The 17,788-nt window shown below is 42.6% G+C and overlaps 2 protein-coding genes across 3 annotated transcripts; both read left to right on the top strand.

Annotated features, from left to right (window-relative positions):
• Nucleotides 1-5,756: 5,756 nt before the first annotated feature.
• On the top strand, nucleotides 5,757-6,369 carry LOC121729632 (DEAD-box ATP-dependent RNA helicase 12-like). Its single transcript, XM_042118204.1, has one exon. It carries the CDS (start codon nucleotides 5,916-5,918, stop codon nucleotides 6,171-6,173), a length of 258 nt encoding a protein of 85 aa, XP_041974138.1. The 5' UTR covers nucleotides 5,757-5,915; the 3' UTR covers nucleotides 6,174-6,369.
• A 1,141-nt stretch (nucleotides 6,370-7,510) lies between these two features.
• On the top strand, nucleotides 7,511-16,042 carry LOC121729631 (GATA-binding factor A-like). 2 transcript variants are annotated; one of them, XM_042118203.1, is made up of 6 exons: nucleotides 7,511-7,681; nucleotides 7,816-7,932; nucleotides 10,519-10,610; nucleotides 14,533-14,666; nucleotides 14,834-14,958; nucleotides 15,088-16,042. In XM_042118203.1, exons 1-6 carry the CDS (start codon nucleotides 7,627-7,629, stop codon nucleotides 15,456-15,458), a joined length of 894 nt encoding a protein of 297 aa, XP_041974137.1. In that variant the 5' UTR covers nucleotides 7,511-7,626; the 3' UTR covers nucleotides 15,459-16,042. The 2 variants fall into 2 exon arrangements, with proteins under 2 accessions (XP_041974137.1, XP_041974135.1); XM_042118201.1 differs by lacking the exon at nucleotides 10,519-10,610 and adding an exon at nucleotides 10,317-10,483.
• Nucleotides 16,043-17,788: the final 1,746 nt, after the last annotated feature.

The following is a 17,788-nucleotide window of genomic DNA, read 5'->3' as shown; positions in this document are numbered from 1 at the left end:
CCTTAAATTCTGGAGCGGAGAGGTGTCAGTCCCGTGCGCGGGCGGCGGGAGTCGAGTGGTCGGCGGCCCGGGCCTGTGGGAACAGGGCACCGCTAGGCCGCTCCCGAGTCCCGACACTCGGCCTCGCCAGACTACAGTCGAGTGCAGCAGATGACATTCCGAAACATTATAGTATTTTATTCTTCAAGGGAGGCATCACTGTGTACACACACACACACTCAAAATAAATTTGCGTAAGATGGATAATAGCCGCCAGCGACAGACTGGACGTCAGGAAATCTCGGGATACATCATGCCCGCCCGTTGGACGCCGGTGCTGCACGTCCACAGCGGCTGTGACGCGCGCGGGGTATATTTAGCCCGGCGTGTGGTGGCGGCGCCGCCGCCGTCAAGTGCCGGCGCCGGGTTAGCCCGGGTCAGACGCCACTTACCGCCGCCGCCGCGGGGTTATATAACCCGCCGTGCTGCACTCGTTGGCCGTCGACGTATCATACGTCTAGGGACGATGCATCGCGGTGTAAATGGCGTGTGACATAATGTTCATTAATCATACTCCGTAAAGTACCGAAGCAGGTACTCTGCTTATAAGATGTCAGTTACATTGTATCTTTTTGTGCTCCACGAGCTGTACGAGTTCATAATATTATAATATTAAACGCTGTAATGCTAACTCTCTACTTCTACTTTCACGTGTCGAGTTTTAACTATTATAATAGTTGGGGAGGGGAATAGGGGAATTTCTGGACAAGCTCGAGCGTGTCAGATTAAGCTTGTATAGGCTTCCGACATATTGTGTCTAGTTATCATGATACTTATAGAAATCAGATTTCTCACCTTGTGGGTTATTTGTTATGTTTATTTAGAGTGACAAAATGTTAATAAAATATTCAATAAGAATTGAGATTTAGCTGGGATCTCTATATTTAGCCGTTTGATACTGAACAGAGATCGCTCTGTGAGTCTGCAAATAGCTTTCACAAGGATGAATACGTCATGTCGAGCACTTAACCTGCGGGTGAGAACTGAGACGGAGGCACCCGTCGGAGAGCGGGCCGCGGCGTTTGTGCGCGGATTTCTCAAACTCGTGTCTCAGCTGTAGTCTCATATTTCAATTGTGTGTTGAAAATGCAAAGTTCATCATAACACAATAGAGACATTTTAAGCTATACTTTCTGCTTTGACTCGAGCTTGATGTTGTTGGAGTTCTCGTATCTCTAGCAGCCGGGCAGATAGATGTACGATGTTTTCGGCATTGTATAGACTGAGAGTCCAGACGTAGTCGGCCATGCCCCGGTGCGGCGCCTCGCGGACCTGCGCTAATGCACCACATAAATCCCGCGCCCCCCTCCCCCTGCCCGCCCGCCGCACACCTCTCCCGCCTCGCCCGCGAACGCCGGCACTTATCTCGTGGCATATAACAGTATTAACATCGGTATCTAGCCAGCACTTTGATCAACAATAACGAATAATACAAAGAAGAAGAAAAGTAGAGATTCCGAACTACCTTATATAATGCTAGTTTTCTCTTTAAATATGACTTTCCTTAAGAAAACGCTACCTCTATAACGCTATCTCATTATTGCGCCCTTAATTATTTAGTTTAGTTTTGGATACAACTGGAAAATATGCAACAATTTAAATCAGTTATTACTGATTTAAATTTAAGATACTTACCTACTTACGAATACTTACGTATTCGTAAGTAAGTACCTTATTTATTGAATCCATCTATTTCGGCTGTGCTGGGCCAAATATCGAATTCCACCGTATTCTCATTTCTCGTAAATTGGTTTCCTAAATTTTATTAATGTCATTTATGAATGATTAATTATTATTTATTAAAATGTTACGATTGTAGAGCTCACTTAATTGTTAGATAATAAAGACAACTGAATCATTGATTAGTGGTTATTATAATATAACAACGGCTCGTTTATTGAAATTCACTTTAGTCATAATGTGTAGGTATGTATCTGTTTAAAGTCTACCCTGAGACTGAATTAAATGCGGAATTGAAACGCTGAAGAGCTAAGTTCAGTACAGACTTGTAAGTCTTACCGTCGTACCTAAAGCGTATCAGAGTATCTCGATTCTTTAAAAGTATTTAAAACACTAGTGAAAATACTTATATTCTTCTTAATATAATAATCATATTTTATCCGCTTGCGAGTAACGCGACACCGACGCCGTACATCATCATCTGTAGTAAGCTGTGGCCTGTAGCCGGCTGCCGGCAACCCGACTACCGGAATGCGATAACGAGCTCACCTCGTCACCTGATTACGCGCCGACAGCTGTGACGTATGTTCGCATATTTGCCGCCAGTCGGAATTCTATACCACCCCTGTACAGTACCAAAATAAAGAAGATTTATAGCTACTTCATTAGAGGGATACTCGTTAATTAATATCCTGAGCGTTCCTTATTAGCGCAAACTACGAGACGAATAGTAGAGATTGACTACGTATCGACTCGTTAGATTGTTCAAGATGAGTAACTTTGTTAAATATTACTTCTTATTTCACTGCGTGTTCGAGGTACATCAGCTGCAAACAGCCCAGCATTTTTACTATTATATTAATCGCTTTCGCATTTGTGAGCGCAGTCGTCGAGCAGTTGTTAACCAACCGGTCCGCCGCGCCGTCCGAGTCGCTGCCTTGACAGCTCGTATACCATATTTTAAGCATTACCTTAATTGAACCATAATAATTAACCAGCGGAAACCAGTGTAGTAAATAGTATATCCAGATTACATCTTTTAACTCTACCAATCACGCGTGTGTGAATTTGATTATAGACAGAACCAACGAACCAAATCAAACCCCGAAACTCTACCTAATAGAAATCAATTGAACTCTACCTAATAGAAGCTGAAAGCTTGAAATTAAAATAGTCCTGAAATAAGGAATCGATATGAATTACAAGCGGTGTTTAAATTTTTAATCGAAACGTTTTTGGAGTTTGGACTGATTAATTGTAGTGACTGGTGTCCCGCCGTAAAATGGTACCGAGTTACCGACTTCCGAGCCTCAAAACTAAAGAGTAAAGACGCTCTAGGCGTATACCGGAGGGGCACAGGGGATGTCCAACGTCACGACTCACGAAGGACTTTCCTATATAAGAATGTACTCTGTGCGGAGGACGGCGATCGCCTATCGGCAAGTTTACTCCTCTGCCTGTCTCCGATTCCATAACGAAGCATGCAATCGTTGCGTACCAGCGAGCCGATAAGCGGAGTGCAATCGCGCGCGGCGTGACGGTCGCCGGCGGCCGCCACATCTGCTATCGACTGCCGAGTGGCGACACCGCGATACCGCAATAGGTGAGCGAGGCGATGAGGCGGTCGCCGGCCGCGCCGATGTCGCCCCTGCGTCGCCCGCGGAGGGACGACAGTCGCGTGCGCCGCGCGGACGTGCGCTATCGGCGGCCGCCTGCTCCACTTCACGCGCCCCGCACTGTGTGACATAGTACGTGATTAGATTTGTACTAATCGTTACTAAACACACGGTTTCTTTGTTGACTCGATAACGATACCTACAATTTAACGAAATAGGTGAGTAGGTAAGTGTGTGATTCGAAATGCAACAATCGTAATTTACATTCCTATTTCCTATATTATGCGAACGATACTTCACCAGTCACCACTCACCAGATATTATCCATACTAATGTTATAAATGCGAAAGTGTGTCTGTCTGTCTGTTACCTCTTCACACCTAAACCGCTGGACCGATTTTGATGAAATTTGGTATGGAGATTCTTTGAGTTCCGGGAAAGGACATAAGTACTAGGATACTTTTTATGCCGGAAAAATGTATGGTTCCCGGACGATAAATAAATGTCGGCGCAACGGAGTTGCGGGCGTCAAAGCCTAATATAGCTAGCCTAATATAGCTAGCCTAACCAGGTTCAGTAATACTTATGTCATAAATCATAATCTAAAGACTCTACCATTGTTAACGAGCGCGAGACGCATGTTTATGTAAAGTTCAAAGAACTCACTCTTTAGAGCTTTTACTTTTCAGTATTAGAGCATAAATTAACAGCTGAGTTAGTACTTAGTAGTAAACAAATAAAATAAAATTGATAATGGCAATAGCCAATAACGTTGATCGTTTTGGGGCCGCCTTTAGTCGGGTTCCGCAACTTTTTCTCCCGCCTGCGCGGCGGCCCGCGCCTAATTACTAATTTTAAATTCGTAGGCTTATTGTAAACTTTTTAATTTTCTCGCTTCAAAGTTATATTACTCGCGAGCGTTACCCAACTTGTATTTCAAATATTTTCTGATAATATATTGGCATATGAATATTTTACATAATATTTAAACATCGTTTGATGTTACTTAAATTGCTGAATATTTGATATAATATACGGTAGATATTATTTATTCACTAATATATATTAGGAAACTATCAATTTATTACCAACAATGATAATATTATTATTATACTAAAATTATATCATATGAACATGTCACATATAATGTATTCAATGCATATAATATTATGTAATATAGTGCTGCAAGTTCAATATAAAATAAAAATATCTTTATATCTTGATAAGACCCATAAAATAATAATCGATTTTATATCTTTGTGTATTTTTTTATTTCTTTTTAATAGTAATATAATGTTAATATTGAATAATAATATATTAAAAGTCATGTATATTGTATATTATGTATAGCGAGTTGATATTATTTAGGAATGCAGGTGTAATATTGCAAGCTCTCGCGGAGTTTGGAGGAACTCAATTACTGTAATTAATTATTAACATATTCTATGTAACCTCATTTCGCGATTTACCTAAGTAGTTATTGATAATATATGAATCTCAATACATAATACTTAATAAATAAGTAACATATTTCTACTGTTCAATTAAGACATCGTTCTTTTAATTATTGTAATGGATATCGGTACAAGATATTACTTATAATCTTTTCATTTTTTTAATAATGGCATAGATAACTATGTCTTTCATATAATTTTTAGCTACCTAGGAATTATTCTTATTATATCGCGAGAGAACCGTCATATTTTGTCATTTACCAAATTTTAAAGCAACTTGAATAATACAGAATATGCATTTGTGTGAAGAATAGCCGGAAATATGTTTACTTAAACAATACATAATTATTACAATAATAAAATGTATTGCGATAGTGTGTCTATAGTCTGTACTCTGTAGTCTGTAGTCCGTAGTCTGTACACACAATCACATACGTAAATTAATATTAACTAGAATGAAAGTATCTCTCCTATACCGACTCTACGTTGTTGACTCCAGAATCCAGACTCTTCAGTCTTCACAGTACGATATTATTATTAATTGAATGCGTTTCCCGTAAAAGGGTCTATCTACACATTGTGCTCAAAATGCATTTTTTGTGGACTAAAGGTCTATGTCGCATTCCCAAGCGTGAAGCGGAATGGTAAAAACTATTACTGAAATGGCATCTCCAATATGCTTATTTTTCTTTATCTAATGGATATGGTTGAGTATTCAAAAGAAGAATACAGATATTTATATACGTATGTCGTAAATTATGTAAAACTAATTACTCAAAAATAAAAAATATCATTTCTTTGCTAATAAGGTGCTTTTATTTACTCAGTTACATAACAATAAAGACAAATTAAGTGACCAAAGTATTTATAAACAAAAAAACAGCTATATCTCAGTAATACATTTTTGCACACAGACCCTTTTACGGGCAATGCATTCAATTATTATGATGTTATGAAGCTGGTATGTCAGGTGTCGTTGACTGTTGAGGACATGATTCACAGTCGAGTAAAGCATACGGTTTGTGTTGTTGCAGCCCTGCGGCCTGATATGACCCACGTCTGACGCGACGCGCGACGACCGGCGACAGCGACAGCCACCGCGACCGCGACCGCGACTACGAGTGCGATGTTCGGGGGTGGCGGCGGCGGCGGCGGTGGCGGAGGCGGCGCGTACGGCAGCGCGGGCGGGGAGTGCGGCGAGGGCTACGGGCTGTACGGCGGCGGGCGCCTGCAGCCCTACGCCGCCCCCTTCCCCTCCCACCACACCTGGCACCACCACCACGCTGCCCACCACGACTCCTACGGTACGCTCCCCTCTCCCCGCTCTACGTGCTCCACCCCGCTCGCGGCTCCTGAGTCGACACGACCCGCCGGTGTCGTCTAGTTTCGCTCTTCGCCAGAATATAGTTTGTTCTCGACGTTTTACTGTTTATTTGACAGTATTAATCGAATTTAAAATCGATCGCGTCGTAAATTCTTATCGGGCGATCTTTGGCCGGCGATAAGCTAATTAATTCGTTTGTTCTCGACATACATAAACAATGAAACGTATTATCATAATACTGTCGTCTGGTGGAGCACACGGGACGAGCCAGCGGGCGCTTATCTCTAATTATCTCCGCGTCAGATATTAATAAAATAAAATCATCGAACGAGTTTGGTCAGATGTAGCTAGGTATATATTTTAGATTGAATTATCCCTAACGTAGAATTAATAATGACGTCTTCGACGGAGATGTCACTCGGTACCCTTAGGTGTATCGTACTACTTTATACCGTTTTTAAAGAAAGAGAGGCGGGAAAATGGTCCTCGAAAGACATGCTACATGCATTTAGTCCCAGGGAGACGGTGGTCGCCTGCCTATATCAGCCGATTGAGTCGAGGACCGGAGCTGCGCGGGAGAGTCTACGATCGTATTTTGATCGATTGTTAACTGTTTTTGATGATTCAATATTGAAATACACGCAACTATCTGATGTCCCACCGCGTGACGGGCTGCGGTCGCGCTGACGCACACCCGCCGCTGTTTTCCCCGACGACCGCGATACTGGACGTTTTCCCTATCCAGTATCCGACCATCCCGATACGTGCGTTCGTCATCGCTATTCGTTGTAATCGATTACTTGTATCGAAGCCATATAGTAAACAAAAGTAATTTGAATCGTATTGAAATTAGATTTCGTGTTTTTGCTCTTTCATGCTCTCGCTTCGCGTTCATGCTCTACATTGAAGCTGGTGACAGGCCGACTATAGCTGTAGTCGTCCCGGCGGCGCGTAATGAAATATGAATGTGTTTATAGCCGAGATAGCGCAATCGTAATGAGTGAGATAATGAGGCGAGATATCTGCGCCGGCGTCGTCGAGGGTCCCGCCCCCCGCTACCTGTTCTCCTCCCGCCTCACTCTCACCGGAGCCAGCTAGCGCCTCCTTCCCAATCCCCGGCCGCCCGATACTTATTACATGTTAAACGTCCGTTACCTATCCGACTTGAGTACAATAATACAAAACTTGAAACTCCACCCACCCACTCGAAGCACATCGATAAAGTAATTTCGGTGCTTTCTGAAAACGGGGCTCAGCTCCTGATATCGGGAGATGAGAACGAAGCAGAGGGCTGCTCTCGCGAGTGCCGCGTGTTCCGTCAGCGGCGGTGACGCTGCCGGCGAGTGTCGATGAGTGTCGGCGAGTGTCGGCGGGTGTCGGCAGTCGGCGGTGTCGGTCAGCGTCGGCCACGTGACCGGTGTCAGGCGGGCGCGGAGATAAGGTCGGCGACGGCGCACGGGCGGCCAGTCGGCCCTCGACCTCCGACCGCGGCACTCGACCAACCAAATAATCAATGGACGCGACGACGCTCCAACACTCGCTCCTCCACAACCTCTCGCTGCTGGCAGGTGCGTCCCCCGCCCCACCCCCCGTCCCCGAGCGCGAGCTCCGAACAACTGCGACGGTCTCCGTCGTCGTCGAGTCGCTTATCGATCATGGTATCGTCGAAGTCGGATTCGTCTAAATTGTGATGTGTGCGCAGGCGGCGGCGGCGTCGGCGGCGGCGTGGGCGGCGTGGCGGGTGGCCTGTACCCGCAGAACATGGTGATGGGCTCCTGGTGCGCGCCCTACGACGCCCTGCAGCGGCCCCCGGCCTACGGTGAGTATCTGACCCTACCGAGCGAGGGTGTACTTCGGGAGTCCGGTGTCGCGACGGAGGAGGTAGAGGTTCCGGTATAGTAGAGTCCGTATAGATGGTACCTACTAGATACACGATCATTGCCGAGATGTAAATATTTGAATAACGTTGAAGCAAATACAATTAATCGAAGCTATCATAGTAAATAGTATTGATAATTATAATCAGTAGCTGTGTCGTTATCGTTATTCCGTTTAATTTCCTGTAGGTTCTTGTGATTACTTTGAGTTCCAACATTTCCATAGTCATGACTCATACGATATGATACATCTGCAATATTTAGTTCTCAAATGACGCGGTAGGTTGACCGGGTGCTCGTATAAACTACACAGTACACAGGCTCGACCTTATAAAAAAAAAAAAATTGTCATATACGAAATAGTGAATCCGATTACTGCAATTATAAAGAATTGCAGTAATCGGATTCACTATTTCGTGCTTACAGGTACCGCAATAGACGATACTAAGTAGTAAGTAGGTACGGTCGACGCTCAAACTTCACATGATACATAAAAGTATCATAAAGTAAATTATGATCTTAGAATCAAACGCTCTACATTGTAGAGTTTCACTTGAATTATAGTTGTTAGAATTGGCACTTGGCAGCAGTCACAAGATATTGCTGCATTATTGATTGATTGATCACAAAAGACTAATAATTGTTTTATTAAATACTGATATGATATAACGTTATTATCCTTACTAGTTATTACCTAGGTAGGTACCTAATACACAATAATGACACAGTGAATTACCAAATTTGGCTTGGCCATCTCGATTCTCATAATCCGTGCCGTGCTTATGTTTGGTTCTTCAACCAGTCATTAGGCATACAAGACGTATACCTAATCTAAAACACTCCATCCGTTTTTCATCCAAATCGAGCACTGAACTTGTACATTTTCCATGAACAAAATCGACTCATCGCTTAGAAGGAATCATCTGTGCTGACTGCTGTTACCACAGTTGAATGATATTATAATGATGTCACAATGATGTTATAAATTATAATATATCACAGTAAATTAAGTCAGCGAGTCTTTAAAATGAAACAGGCGCAGCACAATACCAATACGAGCGTGACGGGATCGCGTCCTCGTCACCTTGGGTCAATTCAGACCACAACGGGTCACTTCTCATATCAACGTCCAAACGTCAAATCACTTTTAGGACTCCCATTGGTTTTTGATTTGTCTTTAAACAGACTATGTATTGCAGTACAAAATACAAAGGTGTATCTGTAAATATCCATATCAATTATTGTAGAGCAGCAGCTGTAGTGTGCTTTAGCGTGTGCCCTAACACTACTACATGATGCCCGCTACTCCTTTTCGGCGAAATTCGTTCATCGCGCGGGAACCGTACATTTTTCGGGATAAATCTATCCTATATCCTTTCCCGGGACTCTAAGTAGGTATCTCCATAGACCATACAACATTTCAGCAAAATCGTTTCAGCGGTTTGGACGTGAATAGGTAACAGACAGACAAACACATTTAATATAATAATAGTAGGAATGGACGTGGACTTGTGCTGTTTCGACGGTGACAGTGAAGATGGTTTACCGAAAATAAGTAATTTGATTGTACTGTAGCACTGTTTAGTATTACCAGCTAATAGCTCTGCCGTCTGCGTGATGTGTGGCGACTGGCGATGGTGCTGACTCAGCCCGCAGCCGCCCGCAGCCACACTCGGCCACCGCGGCCGGCGGGTGTGAGTCAGCCCTTATCTCGAGCTCCCCGTCACGGCTGTTTACATCGCCCTATATATGTGGATTAGCCGATTTTAAATTTTAATTATTATTATAATATCGATGCAGACACCGGTTATATATTCTGAGCGACTATCGATAAATAATAATAGTCCAAACTCCAAACTGAATCTCATACGATATCGATTGTCATTTTTGACTTTGTAATCTCTACTTCACCGGACAGAATATGCACAACCTCTGGCCTCCGCTACTGACTGGGGTCAATTGACACTAGTTGTGGACTGTGGTCGTAACAATTATTATTATATTTAGATTTTAGTTCATCTTCACCGTAAATTATTATTGTAAATTTAGGTATTTATCAATGCCTATCGATCATTTTGTATTTTTCCCCCACAAAATGTCAAAAAATTATAATAAATTATTTTTAAAATAATAATAAATAGGTACTTAAAGTCTATCTAAAGTATTGCGAAACTAAGAGAGATAGAGTGAGAGACGGATGAATGAAAAGAGGTACCTGCTACGAGTCAGTTGATATGCCGGATGCCAGACGGGTGAGTGGGGGTGAGTGGGGGTGAGTGGGGTGAGCGAGCGAGTGTGGCGACGTGGTGACGTGTGGTGGGTGCAGATGGCGGGCTGGAGTACGAGGAGGGGCGCGAGTGCGTCAACTGCGGCGCCAACAACACCCCGCTGTGGCGGCGCGACGCCACGGGCCACTACCTGTGCAACGCCTGCGGCCTCTACCACAAGATCAACGGCGTGAACCGGCCGCTCGTCAAGCCCAGCAAGCGGCTGGTGAGTGCCCCTAACCGAGTCTCGTGTATGTCCAGGTGCCGACGCCGAGCTGCTGTCCCGCTTCTATAAGGACGGCTCGGTGCAGCGCTGGATGAGTGTCGAGGGCATGGCCAGGGGCATGAAGAAGGTGAGTCGGTGGCGTGTAGACTAGTGCATGACCCGCCGTCCCCTCCCCGTCCCCCGCCCCGCCCCGCCCCGCGACCCGCACCACCCGCCGCCCCCCGCGCGCCGCGTTAGGGAACTACACGCTACCGCTCCCCTGTACAGTATGCATGCACTGTCCTGCCTCTCGGCCGTGGTCCTCAGTTCCCCTAGGATTTATAATAAAAACGACAGACGATGCAATGATTTCGATTCGATTAGGTACGTTGCATCGTCTACCGTGTTTGCCGAGTAAGGTACTCTACTACTCGTTATATTATTATTTTTGGAATACCGTTGTAACCTATTTATATTTATCACACTATTATCATTGTCTTTAAATCGGCGCACTCGACTCCATCTACGTCCCCTTGCACCGCTAAAGCTTCTATGTTAACTAGTTTTAGTTCCCTACGTTACTAAATGCCTGTCGGCCGGCAGGCATACATTTTAAGTAGCGTAGAGAACTGAATGTTGCGCGCTAAGTAACGAAGGGCGATTACTTCACCGCGCAACATTGGAGCAGACCCCGCGATTCCCGGGGCGGCGCGCGGCCGGCCCCGCCCCCCGCGTGTATGTGTGCGGGCGCTATCTGCGTCGCTACGTGCGCATGCATGCGTGTGGGGCGCGGCCGGGAGCCCCGCATCTTGTCCCCTATCCGGTGTCCCCTGAAAACTCCAGCATGGCCGATCACCCCTTCTAATGTAGAATGCACAATAATATTATAACTTCTGTCTGAACTCACATACAACACAATATGACATACCTAGTAGTCAGGGAGCCCTAGAATTTTATATTTTAATTACTATCAAGCTAATTTTTGGTGAGTAGCTTCATTTTGATAAGACAAACAACATTTTTATCTGCGAAAAATCTTGAAAGTGGTAGCTAACAGAGATAGAAAAGATTTCATACTTTGATTTGATGGTCCTAAAATATGCATTGTTCTATTTGTACAACAATGTTACTCTTAAATTATATAACTATTAAACTACCAATATACAAAAAATCTGCTGGTTAGGGTTCCGTTTTAGAGTTCTGTAATCAACAAAACTTGGTTGACTACGTTCTAGGGCTCCCAGACTATATAATAGGTAATACTGATTCGCCAATTTCATAGTCGATGTTAGATTTAGAACTGTAGTAGGTACTTACTTAATCTGTGTAAGTATGATTTGCTCTAGGTATGTAATGGACTTTCCATTGTTGCTTTATTTATAGTTTGAAATAAGATAACAGTAAAAAATTTGAATAAGATAAAGATGGCTACGTAGGTAATTGCAGTATCCACAATCAGTAATTCACTACTTCAAATAGGGTAGACTGGGTACGGTTGTGACAGTCGTCATAACAGCGAAACTATACGGAATATGGGGACGGGTGCTAAGAGAGAAAAACGCGTCTTGCAAGTCTGAATGCTTCTCCTAACAATGCTTCCGCCAGCACTTGACGATAACGTTATTAGGGGCCTTCATTGCTTTTTAACAGTCAAAAGTAAGTTTTCTTGCTTGATTTATTTCAATGTTTACTATTTTTTGCATACAAATAACCTATGTCGTGTATTTTCTTATTATAAGTTGATCATTAGTAGTTAACTACAAGTGATTATTTTTTACGTAAATCGTTTAGCCGATTCGTGGCGCTTGTTTGATAATTGAAATTCTGTGTTGGGTACGGTCGTGACAAATCTTATGGGTACGGTTGTGACATACATTTATCCTATATTTTTTCTTAGATGTCCTAAAAACGCTTGCAGAAGACCAAACGAGCACAGGATATTATCAGTCAATACGAAAATACTTACGAAGAAGTCAAATGTAGGGCTTATTTACAGAGAACGGCGAAATTCATCAAATGAATCGGATGTCGTTGTTTTGGTCGATAAATATGTTTAGAAATAGACTATGTTTTGATACGCTAGATGAATTTGTTTAGAATAAGATTATGATGTTTTATGGCACATTTTAATGAAATAAAAATCATATAAATCATTTTTTTGAAGGTGTCACTACTGACCACAACCACTGTCACAACCCTCCTTGGGTTGTGGTCGGTTGTGACAATTTCCCTCTTTCTTTTAAATTTGATTCCATGACTAATACATCGCATTTTAGCATGATATATTAGTATTTTTATGTAGACAAATAAATAAACTATGGTTCGTGACAAAATTTTCCTGGCTAGCTGTAAAATTAACAAAATTATTGTATTCTAAACCAAAATTGTAACAACCGCACCCAGTCTACCCTATAGTCAATTATTTAAGTATTTACTATTTAAAGCTCGGTAACTGTACATTTTACAAAACTTTGAGAACGAAAAGCTCTATCTATTGCTCAGTCGATAAGACTTTACCAAAATCGAGACTACCTAAAGTTTTTTTTATTCCGGAATTTTAATTTTATTAAGTACTTACTTATATTAGTTTAATGAAAACCTTTTTTTTGTGTAAGTGTAACTAATATCTAGTTAGATCATAATATTGTCATATTATCACCTATGTTTTGTAGATCGTCCAATGAACCTTTAGTTTGTCTTGACTTATCATCAGCAGCTATTATAATTACCTGGCTGGGAAACCGGCCGGCGGGCATATTCGTTAGGCCTAGTACTGCCAGTCACCGAAAGATGGCATTAATTGTCTTAAAGTAGCCAAATAGTCAATCTATAATTCTTAAAGAGTTTGTTACTGATTATCTATTATTAGTATTCCTTGTAAATATGTATAATAATAAAGCAGCATATAACTTTTTTTATATCGTTTACAAACCTAAGTAAATAAGTTAGAAAATAATATAACAGTTCTAATAATTCATGTTACCTACGTGTTGTCATAATATTTTGCTTTACCTACTATACCCGCGTTCCACCTAGCAATAAAAACGATCAAAATGCTCAAAATGCCTCCTATTTTGAGCGTTTTGATCGTATTTAACTCTAAGGGTGAGTTGCACCAACTTACTTTAACTATAACTGTAACTTTAACTATAACTACAATGCAAAATGTCAAATCTTTGGTTAAAATAAAAAATGGACGCCATATTTATCCATAACCTTAGTGCTCGACAAGGCTTTAAATGCACGTGGCGAAAAAAGGAACTAACGCTGTCATCATACAAAAACGCCATTTTTGACAGTTCTCCCTTACCAGCAGCGCCTCCGCCCACGTTCATTTAAAGCATTGTCGGACCAGCTGTCATCTGTCAAATTCTGTGGTCAAAGTTAAGGTTAAAGTTAGCCTTAACTATAAACGCATATCCACGCCTGTGCAGCCTACCCAAAGTGGAACGCGGGGTGTTTAAAATAATATTATATTCTTGCCTTAACGCCTCGATCTAGTCCACCGACACTGCGAATGGCGAAACAGCGGCGAACCGATTTACTGTCTCATCCGCCACACGTCAATGCGTTATAATATTGCATATCGCTCTATTCCGGTTTCGCAGATATTTCGCAGTTCGCAGCATCGGTAGACTAGAGGCGTTAATCCTAGGACTTACGAGGATCTTTTGACGATATCAATAGTTATTGTCATTGACGTGGGAGCGAGGCTGCGAAACAATGTCAATGACATGGCGCTAGCTCCTATATCGTTCACTTGTATTCAATTATATCTACTGTACTACAGTAGGTAACTGTAGGTCATAGGTATTTTAAATAGCTGCAGTTACTGTAGTACTGTAGTACAGTATTTATCTACTGTGTAGGTACTAATAATATTATGTATTCTGTGCTTACTGTGAAAGGGCCGTCTACTCGCTTGACACTTTTGATGATGGAGTTTTTGTGCGCCACCACGTTAAAAGATCCTTGGACGACCATAATTTTATTAAGTCTTATAACTATAAATGTAGTTACTAGTTTCATCTGTACGAGACGCGTATTTTACAACGTTGTGTGGTGCGCAGTCGGCGGCGCGGCGGCACGGCCAGTGCTGCACAAACTGCGGGTCGCGCAACACCACGCTGTGGCGACGCAACAACGACGGCGAGCCCGTCTGCAACGCCTGCGGCCTCTACTACAAGCTGCACGGTATCAACAGGTCACTATTATTATTTCACCGTTTCGGCCTACCCGCTAGTTAATTCAAATGAGAGGTCGTACTTTTTCTATTGCCTCCTGTTCTCGAATAAAAATATACCCGTCGGCCACTACCTATATTATGACCTATACGGTCAGTAATTAATCTGTGGGTCGTGTCGTTTGCAGGCCGCTGGCGATGAGGAAGGACGGCATCCAGACCAGAAAACGAAAGCCGAAAAAATCCGGCAACGGCTCCAAGCCCCCGCAGGAGACCATCAAGAAGGACGAGCACGGCTCCCCCGGCATGGACGGTGAGCGACACCCGCTATAGTGTAAACACTACCTAATATGTACCTATCGAACGCGCCGAGCCGCGGGACGCTTCCCGGAGAGCTCCCCTACCGGGCCGTCGTATTGACATTCTCGTAATGATATTGCAGATAGCAAGTCGAGCATGTCGGAGGTGCCCCTGCCGCTGACCGCGGCTATGGTCGGCCACGCGGCGGGCAAGGGCGCGCGCGAGGCGGCGCACGCGGGCGGCGGCGCGGGGGGCGCGGGTGGCGGGCACGGGCAGGCGCAGTACCCGCTGGGGCTGGGCGGCGCGCCCGCCTTCCTGTCCAACCCGTCGCTGTTCAACATCAACAGCATCAAGAGCGAGCCCGCGCCGGCGGCGGCGTACGAGGGCTACGCGGCGCCGGCGCCCTACCCGCAGTACCTGCACGCGCTGCAGTACGGCGCCGACGACGAGGGCAGCGGCTTCCTGCACCAGCGGAACGTCACCGCGCACGCCAAGCTCATGGCTTCCACGTAGCGGGGCGGGCCTCTTCCCCCCTATCCCCCGTCTCCTCTTGTAAAATATTATAGTTTCTAATGCGTTAGGTTAATTCGAATGTGTTGTAAATATTAGGCGTCGTGATCGCCGGCCAGCTCGGCCGCGGCGGCCGAGGTGTCCCGCCGAGGGTCGTGTCGCACTCGTTGCGCGTCCGCCGCGATCACGTGTTGTAATAAAATTACTATGTAAATAAATAATAATACCTTAAGTACCGCAGTTTCCGCGTCCGCCCGCCACGTCTCGAGATTGCGACAACCTCGAGACGAGGCGGGCGGTCGTTTCTAGCTTCGAAATTTACCGCCCGCTAAATCGTCGCGATTGTCGCGCACGACGTGCGACTCGTAACTTCTTAGTTAATGAAATAAAATTGAAAATTCAAACAAATTATAAACAAAACGTGGATACGTTTTCTTTTTAGAGCCACTGAAATAACGGCCCGTTTCTGAACATCCTGGAAATAATCGCAAGTTCATCCTAATAGGACTCCAAAAGCACCATCTAGTGTCGAGGTTATTAATCAAGTATGATTTTTTTGTTCAGGCCGACGACCTCCTTAGGGTGGGTTGCACCAACTTAATTTAGCTATAACTGTAACTTTAGCTATACTTTAGCTATAACTGTAACTTTAACTATAACTACAATGCAAAATGTCAAATCTTTGGTTAAAGTAAAAAATGGACGCCATATTTAACCATAACCTTGAGCTCAATAAGACTTTGAATGAACGTGGCGAAAAAAGGAACTAACGCTGTCATCATACAAAAACGCAATTTTTGACAGTTCTCCTTTACCAGCAGCGCCCCCGCACACGTTCATTTCAAGCCTTGTCGGACCAACTGTCATCTCTCAAATTCTGTGGTTATGGTTAAATATGACTGGGTTGCACCAACTAACTTTGACTTTAACCTTAACTATAACCGGAAAAATTGACAGATGCCGTATGAGAATATGGGGTGTTTGGACGCCATATTTAACTTTAACTATAACCACGCCTCTGGTGCAACCTAACCTATGGCGTCCATCATAAACTTATAATATACTGCGTCCGTTTTTTACTTTAACCAAAGATTTGACATTTTGCATTGTAGTTATAGTTAAAGTTACAGTTATAGCTAAAGTAAGTTGGTGCAACCCACCCTTAATCAGACAAAATTATAAATTATATGAATAACATACTATGCCGCTTTAAGAGGCCTAAAAAGTTTGAAACTATGTATTTTTACAAGTAAAATAAAATCGTGACGTTCGACGTTTAATTCTTTTCGCGTTAGCTACATCTAACGGATAAACCATCGCTCGTCCCAATGTTTACATAATATAACATAATATTATATTATCATGTTCAGAAACAGGTCGTTGTTCGCACTAACAAAATATGCATACAGCATAAGCTAGCAAAATGTGCACCCGAAAATAAAAACCGGCAAAACTTTTGTACAATTTAATACTCAGCTGCCTCGTATTAATACACAAAACTAAATGTAACAAAAGGTTTTACTAGTTTTAACATTAAAAGTTTTGGCTGTAGCGATAACGATTTTTCTCAACAATTACTAAAGCTAAGAAATTAAAGTTCATTGTCAGTATTCATCATGTACCTATTTGTCTTTGAGTTGACCATTGCATAACATGATTGGTCTAAAATCAATAAATATAATAATCAATCAAAAATAATCAGTCAAAAATACCTCTATAAAAACAGGAATTCAAATTTTGCCAACATTAGTTAAGCTTCCAAAAGTACATAGATTTTTTTTATTTTTTATTTTATTTAGGTAACAAACAGCCATTATATAAAAATGCTTAAATATAAGTTTACAATCAAGCCTAAAGTACCATTACTTAATATAAAACTAAACACATATTATGGTGAATTCGTAGCGTTGAGTCATTAGAACACATTGTGTATTACATACAAAAGTTTAAAGTAAGTACTTAATATATGGCAATATTACAATAATAACACCTTATTACAATATTAACACATTACAATCATCTTACAATATATTATTGTACATATAAATGTTTACAGCTGTATCTAACATGAGTCTAAAATTATTGTATAATCAAATCACACACTTTTGATTTATATGATAATAAGTTGTTGCAAAATATGTCAACAGTGTTCAAATTTTTGTTATAGTGGTCACAAGCACGACGAACAAAAGAGTTTTTTGAGTAGTTGGTTGGTAGTTGGTTCGTGAGAGAGGGATATGAAATGTGTTATATAATAAGAATTAGTTCAAGCATACCAATGATATTCTACATATATTTGAGTTTTGAGTTTTTCATATAATATCATTGAAGCA

This window comes from Aricia agestis, chromosome 8 (assembly GCF_905147365.1).
Source record: "Aricia agestis chromosome 8, ilAriAges1.1, whole genome shotgun sequence".
Taxonomy (NCBI): Eukaryota; Metazoa; Arthropoda; class Insecta; order Lepidoptera; family Lycaenidae; genus Aricia; species Aricia agestis.
This window is presented reverse-complemented; position numbering and strand designations above follow the sequence as displayed.

Excerpts from the sequence above, each read along its gene's own strand:
- LOC121729632 (XM_042118204.1), top strand. The coding sequence starts at position 5,916 with ATGTTCGGGGGTGGCGGCGGCGGCGGCGGTGGCGGAGGCGGCGCGTAC.
- LOC121729631 (XM_042118201.1), top strand. The coding sequence starts at position 7,627 with ATGGACGCGACGACGCTCCAACACTCGCTCCTCCACAACCTCTCGCTG. Across the intron at positions 7,933-10,316 it reads GCAGCGGCCCCCGGCCTACG|ATGGCGGGCTGGAGTACGAG; the intron begins GTGAGTATCTGA and ends TGGTGGGTGCAG. Across the intron at positions 14,667-14,833 it reads AAGCTGCACGGTATCAACAG|GCCGCTGGCGATGAGGAAGG; the intron begins GTCACTATTATT and ends TGTCGTTTGCAG.